Raw genomic sequence first — 12,257 nt, 5'->3', positions numbered from 1 at the left:
GAAAAGCAAGGCCTGTAGTAGTTGTTCAATTCACTTTGCCAACCCTCTTGTCTGTCTGCCTGTCTGCCTGCCTGTCTGCCTGTCTGTGTAGAAAACACAGTGAAAATCGAACTGAAGGTTCCTAGGCTCTGCTACAGTCCACACTGGCCTTGCAATACCATACCGTACCCCTAACCACTCCATTCTCACCCCCCTCCCTCTCTCCCTCACCCTCATCTCTCGCCCTCTCTCCTCCCACCCGCCTCTCTCTCAGCAAATGTTACAAATGAAACTCTAGTGCAAACACTTGTGATAAATGGCACAGGGGCAGGCCCGGGCCCTGCGAGCTGGAAGTCTCTCAAAGCAAATACCCTGTGTGCGGTGTCGAGAACGACGCCATGTTTTTCTAGTAATGTGAACAGCCAGGCCCTCGACCAGCCTCTACGCCATACATACCCGCCACGCTGGCTAGCACTAGCACCGTTAGCTAGCTAAATGTCAATTGTTATACCCCACCCTCTCACCCTCCCTCTCTCTTTGTCTATCTCTTTCCCCCTCACCTTGATCTAATCTGGTTCAGTCTGGTGTAATCCCATCTAGTCCCGGTCCTGGACTGTGGTACAGATGATGGCAGCTCACCACCTTCGTAAGCGGCAACCACGTGACGCAGCAGACCCGCAAAATAACAGCGGGCCCGGACAGCGAGGACCTTGGTGTGCCCGCGCCAGATTTACGCTTATGTAAAAGGAGGCTTCTGTGCCGCTTACGAATTCCAACAGGGCTGCCCTTTCTTCCCCACTGCTGATAAGTCAACAAGAGATTAGATAAAGCACACATTTCACGACAGCGCAGTTTAATGATACTCTTACCCATGGTTTGCCTTCCCCTAGTCTAAACATAGCGAGGTAGATAAAGAGGTTTTACCCGGCTCCAGAGCAGAACTGGGTGTCCAGATAAGACCCGAAGGCCCCGCACACGCACGGGGCCTCCGCTCACCGCTGACCCGGGCACGTCCCCACGTCCTTCAGGTGAAGGAAACGTCACGGTTGCGGTGCTGTTTCGCACGACCAAAACGTTCCCCTGGGACGCCCCCCAGCCCTATCTCTCTATCGCCCGCTGTGCTCTTACCGGCGTGCTGCTTACCATTTGCAACGCCACCTTAATTATCTCTGTGCATCTGATAAGGCTTTGTAATCAGCCTTATCTGGCGACGGCGGGGTGTTGCTCTTGAGAGCTCCGCCCCCTCACCGAACATGAGGAAGTGGATGAAGGCAGCCAGCAGCGGCAGGCGATGCTGAGGCACAACACGCATCACGGGGAACGGTAATTACCGGAACAATGGGAATAGAGACGACAACAGTGTTTAAGCGCCTGAGAGAGAGAGAGAGAGAGAGAGAGAGAGAGAGAGGGACAGAGAGAGAGTCAGAGAGACAGAGGGGAGAGAGAGAGACGGAGAGGAAAGAGGGACAGGGAGGAGAGAGGGAAAGAGAGGGGGAGAAAGAAGGGGAGAGAGGTAGAGAGTGAAAGAGAATGAGAGAGGGAGAGAAAGAGAGAGGGCGGGGCGCGGTGTACGCACCTGCACCGGGTCGGAGATTAAGCCGAATCACCTGTTGGCGTGATAGCAGCAGTAATGGAATACCAAATGTAGGCAACGGAGAACGTGCATCAGTCTGAAAAGCGAACTCCCCCTGGTGCAGCCAGAGTCCTGAATAACACGAAACAGTTTTGCCTTCGTTGAAATCCGAGATAAACGCGCCTATAAATCGTGGGAGCACGGCCCGTCGGCAGGTCGGCCATTTTGAGAGGCGCTTTCATCACTCTCTCCAAGATGGGCAATAAAACTAGAGATGGAGGCTCGCAGGTACTGCATCACAAACTTACGCGCACACTTACGCACGCACACACACACGCGCGTAGCACACAAAGCACTCAGTGTCCTAAACCAAGCATCTGGAAAATATCTAGACCAGTGGAAAAAGGCCACACGAGGGCATCCACAGTCCAGTCCAACAGCACACAGTCCTGAGTGGAGAGGGAGAGGACAGGGGGGCACACAGTCCTGACCGGACACTCACTGATATCTCTTCTTAACGTCTTCAGTTCAGGCGATAACTTCACAGGTCTGTGCACTGCACAGGAGCAGTGTTACATATCGGGACACGGATAGGATTTCCAGATGCTCTACAGTCAGTAATGGGTCCAGGAAGACTGTCTGATATCGTAACGAAGTGCGGTTCACTGAGGACATCCCAGACGAACAGCTCAACAAGGGTCATCAGTCTCTGGTTTAATGACTTTCTTAATTGACTCTTAAAGGGGGTCTATTGAGTTGTTCAATTAGCCACATGATCATTAGCTCTTTGGACAGATTGAGTCGCGTTATAGAAAAGAAAAAAAAGACAATGAAGATAGTAATCGCTCCCTCTTGCCGTCATAAATTCACAACTTCCATGTTCCCTTGATGCACCAGATCCATACAGCGAGTTATCCATCAGCATGTTTAAAAGGGTGGTTCTGACAGTCGATGAAGGTAAAAAGGCCCCCTATGGCTCTATTCAGACTCTCACCCAATGATCACCCTGGGGGGGGGGGGGGGTGTCTACCATTAGACATGACAGATGTCTGAGGGACAGGAGGTTAGGGGGGGAGGGGGGTTGGGGAGCGGTGGGTGGCGGGTTTGGGTGTGTTAAATGGCAGAGCGTGGCAAGGTCGGCCCTCCATTTGTCTGTCTGCGTCACGCGAAGGGTTGTGGCCCTGCGGGCCATCACTATACGTCGTCGTGACAACACCCCCCCCCCCCTCCCGACGATGAGGTTTCTCCATCTTGTGTCACCGGGGACATCTATCTATGGGGTGTCGTGGTGACCGGAAAAGTCCCCACGCGCACCGCCACCACCCCTCTCTCCCTCCGGTCGTCACGTCCCCTCCTCCCCCCCACCCCTGCCTTCCAGAAACATCCATCACCGGCGTTCCCCGGTGGGGCGGAGGGTAACGGATCGACTTTCCTACGAGCGCTAATCAATCCGGGGCTAGCGCTTCTGCCTGGGAACATTTATGGTTGGCCATAAAGCAGGCCTTTGGGGCATTACGGCACCCAGTAATCCTGCTAAGTGAGCAATATTTCCCATCTCTGGGCCTGCCATTAGACTGGCCTGGGCCATAAATAATGATTTAATCTGTAGCCGTGACTTGGGTCTGGCCTCTGGACGCCTTCACTCCGGCACGGCCAGGTTGAAGCGACCACGGCCAAGGTAACACCCCGAAATTAAACCAGCCGTCGCCCACCCCCTGGCCTGTCTGACGACCCAAACACTCACTGGTAGAGGGATGTGCCTTGGGGCGTCTGGGTGGGTCCCTGGCCTGTTCAGGGCTGTGGAGCGCTGGCGGGGAGAAAAGGGGGGGCGGGGGGAGCATGTACGGTGGCCAGCTGTTGTTGTGGCTCAACTGACGCGTCGCTGGCTCGGTCGGGCCTCGCTCCGTCACAGGACGGGAGAGATCCTAATGCAGTGTTAGGGTAAGCAGTCGAGAGTCGGCGCAAAGCGCAACTACGGAATGTCAAAACAAAGGGGGGGAACGCGCGAGCGTCTGTCAAACAGCGTTGCCGTGTTGCGGCGCGTTGCCGTGGTCCCACGAGCGGGAGCCATAACAGGGTCCAGCTGGGGAGCACTCTCTCACACGCTCCACCAAGGTCGAGTCAGTTCTCACAGATACCGCTTTTCACAGTTCCTCGCCCGGGCGACTCGAAATGGATCTGTATAATTTCCGGGCAGTATATGTCTTTAAAGCAGGCAGTTTTCTCCTCAGAGGGTGCCAGTGGGAGTTTTTACATTCACCCCGGCAAAAAGAAAACAAGCCTTGGGTTCAACAGCGCCAGACGGCAATACCCTCCACCGATAACCGCTGCAGCGAAAGGGTCGATTTTCTTCCATCCCGTCATGCATCAAAACGTCTTCCCGAGGTACCTCTCCTCGGAACAGAGGCCTCCGTCTCGTTTTAGCTGGAAGGCCAAGTCTCTCCATCAAGCTCGTGGGTGCAGGAGTCAAGGTCTTCAAACCCTCAGCCGGGCAGCCCCTGCACGCTCGACCCTGTTCACCCTGAGGCTGTCAGAGAACTCGCCCTCCTCCCCCCTCCAACCTCCAGGGGTCAGGGTCAGGAAACACAACATTGTTTTCCCGTGCAAAGTCGGCTGGGGAGACATGACAGGTGTCCATGGAAACAATGAGGCAGCGTTTGCAGATGTTTCCGTTTCTCTTTGAGGTATTTGAAAATTCCGGAAAATTGGAACCTGGGCACGTCAGGTCAGCGTAGTGGTGTTTGACATGCTTCTGTGAGGAACAGATTGGCCCAAACGTTCTCTCAGATGGTTTTTATTGTGGCTGACCGATGCAATATCCACCTCCATCTCAATAATGCTGGTTTACAATTTGATATATTTCCATGTGTGTAGACTTCATTCTGGCACCCTTAAATACCATAAAGTCAGATATGTATCCTAATTGGGATTGTATGCATTTTATTGTCTGTTGAACATTCTACTGTGTACTATTTGGATGTACCATGTACTATTTGGATGTCGTTTTGGATGAAAACATCTGCTAAATCAATCAATCCATGGAACAACATGAAGCAGAATTTCCCAAAGCATGTTTGCCTTCTTGAGAAGAATGTTCTGGAAATGTTTAAGTCAAAGCGTTAAATCTTCGATGGACAAAGCACAACACCGCGAGCATACGGTTCGCATTTAGTCAATTTGACGTGTACCGAAAAAAAAGACAACCTTTCCCCTCGGCGGGAAACGTAACTCACGTCTGGAAGTGGAATCCCGCGGCGGGCGGGGAGACACAGACGGGCTTTGACACGTTCTTTGATTCATCCATTTGTTGCTCGTCGGCTCAACTTTCCACTCCGTGTTTCACTGGTAGCGAGGTGCAGCCGCTTGTGGTTAACCCGAGAGTCGATGCATGTCAAGAGCATTGTTCTCCTTCTCGGGCCTCGCTTTGAAGCCGGCGCGCCGACGCCTCCTCTCCGTCTGAGACCTGGACATCGTCCAAGACCCATCCGGTCTGCTGAAGCTCCGAGGCCTCTCACGGCAGGGGGGGGGCTGCTGGGTAGTGGAGGAGCCTAGGCCCCCCCCCCCCCCAGGCCCCCGAGGCAGGGCCAAGCCTGAGTAATTCTCTGGGACTCCCAGATCATTTCCACTTGGACCAGAACTGACCCCTGGGAGGACTCATTGTGTCTGGAATGATCTGGAAGGTTGACAAAAAGAGCCTCAGCAGGTCTGTGTGTACGCTACCTTCCCCTGGTTGGGAACCTTCTAGCTCTGAGAACCTTCTCTGCTCCTCTGGGAGGAGAAGCCGCTGTCCTGCGTCTACGCACGGCTCGGCCTGGTGACTAATGATGCCCTGTAGATCAGAGGCTGACTGATGAGGTCTCTCCTGTGATGGGACGTTATCTCTGGAAGCTTCTGTGAGAGGGATCAACCACATGATCCACCGAGGTCCAGAGGTCACAAGTCACAGCCGCTCTACACACACACACGCAAACACACACACACGCAAACACACACACACACACACAGCTAGGGAGTAAGCTGTCTCAACCCAGAGTAGAGGAGACAACCTCAATTATGAGAGGCCATGGTACATATGCTCCAGCTCACATCCACCACAAGAAAAAGGGAGGGGGAGAAGGAGGGAGGAGAGGAGGAGGAGGGGAGGGCTGATGTTCTTAGCTCTGACAGCGCAGCGCCACTCGTAAAACCTTTTGCTTTATCTCTCAACAATCAGCCTAATTATGCTCATTGGAGGGGTCCAATTAATCCGCCATTGTCAGCCTCCAGCTAAGTGTTTCGCCACACACACTGGCACGCACACGCAGACACACACACACCCCAAGGAATGCACAATTAACACCAGCCAAATGTATTTAGTAACACTTTCTCAGCTTCTGACTCTCTCAATTATGGTCAATCAATCCCAGAGAGAGGCGGCGAGATGGAGGAAGCAGCCGCAGCGCGGGTCAACGTTGTTTGTTGGCATCGCCGTGACGATCCTCTCCGTGACCCCCCCCTCCCCCCCCCCCCCAACAATAAGCCCCAATAATGACCGGGGGTGTAAAATAGCTGCCTGCAACAACAACAAAAATACAATCACAATCGGTATGTGTTACCGTGTGTTCACTTGCACGTGTGTATGTTTACTCGGGCGTTTGGGTGTTGGAATCTGTTTCCGTGGGTACATGTGTGTGCGTGTGTGCGTGTGTGTTGCTCAGGCCTCCCTGGCAGGTTGCCATCCCTTAGGCTAGCTCTCCACCAAGGCTCTGTCAGATGAAGGCAGGCACCGTGGGCAGTGATGCCGCGAAGACAAGCCCACTCACCGGAAATAACCATGTTACAAACCCGCCGTAAACGCCACTAATATTTAATGCGCTGCTGTCAAAGACTGAGGGGGAGAGAGGCAGACAGTGGAACAGTGCAGTCAAGGGTGCAGCTGTGCAAGCCTGCAGTTGGCTGTGAGACGGAAAATCTGTGTGTGTGTGATGTCTACAGTGTAATGTGTGTGTGTGTGTGTGATGTCTACAGTGTAATGTGTGTGTGTGTGATGTATACAGTGTAATGTGTGTGTGTGATGTCTACAGTGTAATGTGTGTGTGTGTGATGTATACAGTGTAATGTGTGTGTGTGTGTGATGTATACAGTGTAATGTGTGTGTGTGTGATGTCTACAGTGTAATGTGTGTGTGATGTATACAGTGTAATGTGTGTGTGTGTGTGTCTGTGTTGACAGTTTATATCTGTGTGTTGAGTTCAGTATACGTGTGTGTGTGTATGTGTGTGTGCTTTCCAGAGTAAGCTGAACAATAACAAATCCGCTCCCCATCCCAGATGTCAGCAGTAGAACCTTATCATATGACCTTTTAAGTGCAACAACAGATAGACTCAGGCTCTGGGCGTCAGCTTCTGCTTAACACACGACAATGTTGCTCCTCCCACACACACACACACACAGACATAATCACACAAACACAGTAATCTGTGTTTATCAGGTGAGGGAGGTATCACAGTAGATAGCATCAGACTGGCTCCAGCTGCATCAGGAAGGAGTGGTGTCTACAGGGAGGGCCCAGACTCCTGAAAGACCTCCCCTCCACTAGATAACCCCATCCAGCCAGCCCCATACTACTAGCCCCATCCAGCTAGCTACATTCAGCTAGCCCCATCCTGCAAGCCCCATCCAGCTAGCCCCATCCAGCTAGCCCCATCCAGCTAGCTACATCCTGCTAGCCCCATCCCGCTAGCCCCATCCAGCTAGCTACATCCTGCTAGTTACATCCTGCTAGCCCCATCCAGCTAGCTACATCCTGCAAGCCCCATCCTGCAAGCCCCATCCAGCTAGCCCCATCTAGCTAGCCCCATCCAGCTAGCTACATCCAGCTAGCCCCATCCTGCAAGCCCCATCCAGCTAGCCCCATCTAGCTAGCCCCATCCAGCTAGCTACATCCTGCTAGCCCCATCCCGCTAGCCCCATCCCGCTAGCCCCATCCAGCTAGCTACATCCTGCTAGTTACATCCTGCTAGCCCCATCCAGCTAGCTACATCCTGCAAGCCCCATCCTGCAAGCACCATCCAGCTAGCCCCATCCAGCTAGCCCCATCCAGCTAGCCCCATCCAGCTAGCCCCATCCAGCTAGCCCCATCCTGCTAGCCCCATCCAGCTAGCCCCATCCAGCTAGCCATATCCTGCTAGCCCCATCCTGCTAGCTCTACTGGATAACCCTAGACCCACCCTACTAGCTCTACCCTATGAGATAACCCCAGCTCCGTCCTAACTCTCCTCTACGGAGGACTACATGATGGAGTAGAGGATGGTCTGATGAGGAAATAAGCATCTGTTGTCAGACTTCACCCATGAGTGGAGAATGAAAGTCTTTGACTAGCCTGTGTTACCCTCTATGGGTAGTGTATATATTTGCATTACCAGCTATAGGTAATGTAGAGATTAGACTCCATTACTAGCTAAGGGTAATGTACAGATTAGACTGCATCACCAGCTATGAAAATGTCTCTGACTCGACTGCATTGCCACTTACGTAATTCCGGGATTCTTCACCATGCGGTATTGGAGCTCTCTAAGAATAGCCATCTCCTGACCCAGCCTTCTGCCTGGCCAGGACCTCCAGAGCTCCGGATTACTTTCACTCTGACAGAAGCTGATGTGCAAGCCCACACCGGCAACTGTGCAAACACCAGCACCCGGGGACGCCTTCCACTTAAAACAAGCAGTGGGAACGCATTAACATTTCAAGGTATTATTTCAAAAGGGGAAATTGCTGCTGAATATTTCATGGGCTTTTCTGGTACGAGGCGTGTTTAGTGGGGCCTCCGCGGTGTGGAGGGCAAGCTGGAGCTGTGTGTGCTGGGGGAAGGGGGGGGGGGGGGAGGGGGGAGACATTGATGGGGGGAGACTGGGAGTCACACTGCGGTGGTTAAAGAGAGACCAGTGAAGCTGAGGAGAGACACTCCTGGTGTCTCGTCAGAGGACGAGTCTTCTCAGAGGGCCAGTCGTGCTCCAGCTCCTTGGGTCTAGAGCTAGCCCGTGCGGCTAATCAGATAAACAACCATGCAGACTCCACAGAGAGCTAACTGATCCACTCGGAACGTGTTGCAGAGGTCCTCGGAGGCTGGCTGGCTGGGGGTTCACACTGAGCTACGGAGACCCACAAATGTGGGAGGACATTTTGTCTGTGCTCCAGCCCCTCCCCCGGGGACCCAGGGGACCAATCATGTCCCACCCCTGCCATGGTTCAATGACACTAAACCCGCCCCCCCCATCTGGATCAGTCCCCTTAGGGAGGCGTGACATTCGCCCCTCCCCTCTTCTTCCCTTGGGCATACAAATAATTGCTACCATTCTTAGCTCAGCTTTTGTTTTGCAAATGGGTTTTATCATGTTTTTGCATACGCTCTCCCCTCCCGAGGGTCTGGGCCGGACAGGAAGTGAGGTCGGCATTATGCCTGATCCCCCTCCCGACTCTCAGGGGAGACGTGATCCTCCTGACACGCCTCCTTGTCAGCTGTCATCAGCTCACTGCTGCGGAGCGGGAGGGGAGGGAGGGGGTAAGAGTGCATCTCTGGTGGGCGGCGGGGGGGGCGTGTGTGTGTGTGTAGGGAGGAGTCGGGGGGGGATAAATCTATAGTACATGAAAACACAATTACAGCCCAGGCAGCACTTCCTGGTGTGAGTGGTCATTACGCCGTGAGTCACGAAGCCTGATTGCTCGCCAACAGCCTTGCTTCCTGTGTTATTCTCGACTTATGTTATATTACACAGATACCCAGACCATGCCCCAGTGCTTTGCATACCGTTCTGTAGTCTATCATTTACAGATTGTGTTGCCCATAAATGCACTTGACAGGGTAAAATCAAAGACGGGACTGCTACAGGAGATTTGAAGTGATTCCCAAAACGGATGACGGAGGCAGATCTGCACTTGAATATTTAACCGTGGAAAGCTTTGATGCCCCCCGTCGGGGAACGACGTCAGCGCCTGAACGCCGCCACGGCCTCGTCTCGTTATCCCAGGCCGTGTTCTCACGGCAACATCTCGTTGCCACATTAAACATCCAATACAACACACCGCGGGCAACGGTACGACGACACCTGCGCCGGATTCGCTGCTCTGCTCGACGAAACAATCCAAGATGCGGCGTGTGTGCGACAGGCGAGATGGCAGGGAAAGAAACGGACGACCCTTCTTTTTCCTGTATGGGAACAGTGACCCCCAATGGACAGTCGGAGGGTTTAGAAACCCCCCCCCAAAGGGTTAACAAGCCCAGCGCCTCCACCCCCCCTCCGCCAACCGCACACATGCAGTGGCTCTCCTGTACAGCAGAGGGCAGTGTTGTACTAGGATCGCAGAGCCACCGTGCCGGGTGAAAAGGAGAGCTGTGGCTTGGATAGAATCACATCTGTTTCAGTGACACAGCTAATCCCATTTAATCCATCTGAGTTTATGTCCAGCCTTACCACCTCCCCCCCCCCACAAACTCAAGCTATAAACATAGGCCAGGGCCCTGTGCAGAACCCATTAATGCATTGACCCTAATGGTCTCATTTGTATGGCAGGGGGCCTAAACCACACACACACATGCACAAACAGATACAAGAGAGGACGAAAGCATGTGGTCACAACATCAACCAGACCAGCACACACAACCACACACAAACACACAAATAAGCCATTCCTCCAGTCCAGTAACGATTTAAAAAAAACCCTATGACTCCTATGGCTCCAGGAGAGTTATCGTAAATATAAACAATACCCGTCCTCATTAGCTAATTAGCAGGCTTACCTGCAATCAACGCAAGGTACAACATAAAAATCTGCCTCGACATAATGCAGGTCAGCAGGACCAGATAGTGACAATCATCAGATTGTTTTACCTCTTAGCAGGCTTGTCAAAACAGACATGTTCGTCACAAAGGGCCTCTCCCAGCTAAAGGAGTGTCTTCTTTCAAAGCAGGCCCCAGCACTGGGCACATGTCCCTGCCCTGACTACAACACATACACACACACAACTCTCTCAAAGCACCTATACAATACAGTCACTGGCACTGTGTCGACCAGCCCGGGGACAGAAGTGTCCGGAAACCTAATCCGAGGATCAGAGTTCCCTTCTCCTGACATGAAAGGCTGCAAACGATGTGAGAAGCTGTCTCCAATGGCCTCCGTGCCGACACTTTGGGTCCCCATTTCCGTGAGGCGAGAGCTCGGTGTACAGATCAGTGTGTTTCTGTGCGGGTGTTGTGTTTGAGGTCAAAAGTTACACCATGGACCTTGTGTGTGTGCGTGGGTGTGTGCGTGTGTGGGTGTTTCTCTTGTTGGCATTAGACTTAAAAAAAAAGGTAAAGTACTTGTTTTACAGCATCAATTCTCGTCAGACAGAGATAATTCCTATTCTGTAAAGGGCACCGTGCTCTAAGTGACTGATGCTGGTCAAGTTACATTGTCTTGGTTTGTTATGTAGACCCTAAATACCTAACCATTAAAACATCTTAGACACATTGCCTCAGGTGTCACAGATAATGTAATATGCATTTAATAATACAGTATATATATAAAACTATATTTAAACTGTTGTTCCTTTAAGTTTCATATCCTATAAAAATAAATCAGTTAATTAATAATAAGTACATCGATTAACATAGGAAATTAACTACAACCAAATACTACCGGAAAGAGTACATTTCTATGGCCAGTCTCACAGGCCCACTGCAGCTAGTGAATCAGTCAGCTACCTGGCTAATTCAATGTTCTGTGCCTTAATTGCCCCCCGAGTTCTGGGCTTTCAAGTTACGCTGCGACAGCTCAATAAGGATGGAGCAGCTGCACCAGCAGTACGAGGCTGTGATGTGTTTGTGAGAGCATGGTGTGTTTATGCAATGCGTTTATGCAATGCGTTTATGCAATGCCTTTATGTATGCATTTATGCATGCCTTTATGCATGCGTTTATGCAATGCGTTTATGCATGCCTTTATGCAATACGTTTATGCAATACGTTTATGCATGCGTTTATGCATGCGTTTATGCATGCGTTTATGCATGCGTTTATGCATGCGTTTGGAACCCCACGACATCTCAGTCAAGTACCGTACAGCTCCAGTATTGAACGTGTCATCCCCTGGCTCAGCATGGTCAGACACGCGTGTGTGTGTACCTGTGTGAGTATGTGTGTGTGATTGAGGGAGGGAGGGGGGCAGTTTTTTTTTTTCCCAAAAAAACATCCTTTAAGAGGTACATAAGAAATCTAATAAATGTACAGTAATAGAATTGGGCCAGGGTCTGTGGTTATCACTGCCTTTGTCTCCCCTGGTGATATTTCAGCAGCTGCAGGGCTCCCCTCGTTCAGCTCCTATCCTCGCCCCAGACGGCTGCCAGCGAGCTCAGGGCCCGGGCTCTGGTCTGGGTCCTCAGCCCTCCGTCAGAGCCCCGCGGGGGGACACACGGCTGAGGTCACCGTTGGAGGGGGTCAGGAGGAGGCCTGACTGGACACTTTCTGAGTAGTTAAGAAAAGTAGAGTGGGTAGGAGTGGAGTGGAGTCGAGTCAAGGGTAGAGCAAAGGACATAGAGCAAAGTAGAGTAGAGCAGAAAAGAGTAGATTAGAGTACAATAGACAACAGTAGAGTACAATAGAGAACAGTAGAGTAGAATCGAGAACAGTAGAGTAGAATAGAGCAGAGTAGAATAGAAAAGAGTACAGTAGAATAGAGAAGAGTAGAG

At 51.9% G+C, this 12,257-nt stretch overlaps 1 protein-coding gene across 1 annotated transcript in view; it reads right to left on the bottom strand.

The window, feature by feature from the left end:
- Positions 1 to 1,138: 1,138 nt before the first annotated feature.
- LOC134012352 (fibrosin-1-like protein) overlaps positions 1,139 to 12,257 on the bottom strand; it is a 57,470-nt gene continuing 46,351 nt past the window's right edge. Inside the window, exon 3 of the mRNA XM_062452144.1 lies at positions 1,139 to 1,273. Within this exon, the coding sequence (XP_062308128.1) occupies positions 1,139 to 1,273 (135 nt within the window). The remainder of the gene's footprint in view (positions 1,274 to 12,257) is intronic.

This window comes from Osmerus eperlanus, chromosome 25 (assembly GCF_963692335.1).
Source record: "Osmerus eperlanus chromosome 25, fOsmEpe2.1, whole genome shotgun sequence".
Classification (NCBI taxonomy): domain Eukaryota; kingdom Metazoa; phylum Chordata; class Actinopteri; order Osmeriformes; family Osmeridae; genus Osmerus; species Osmerus eperlanus.
The sequence above is the reverse complement of the archived record's forward strand: the minus strand, read 5'-3'. Positions and strand labels throughout refer to the sequence as shown.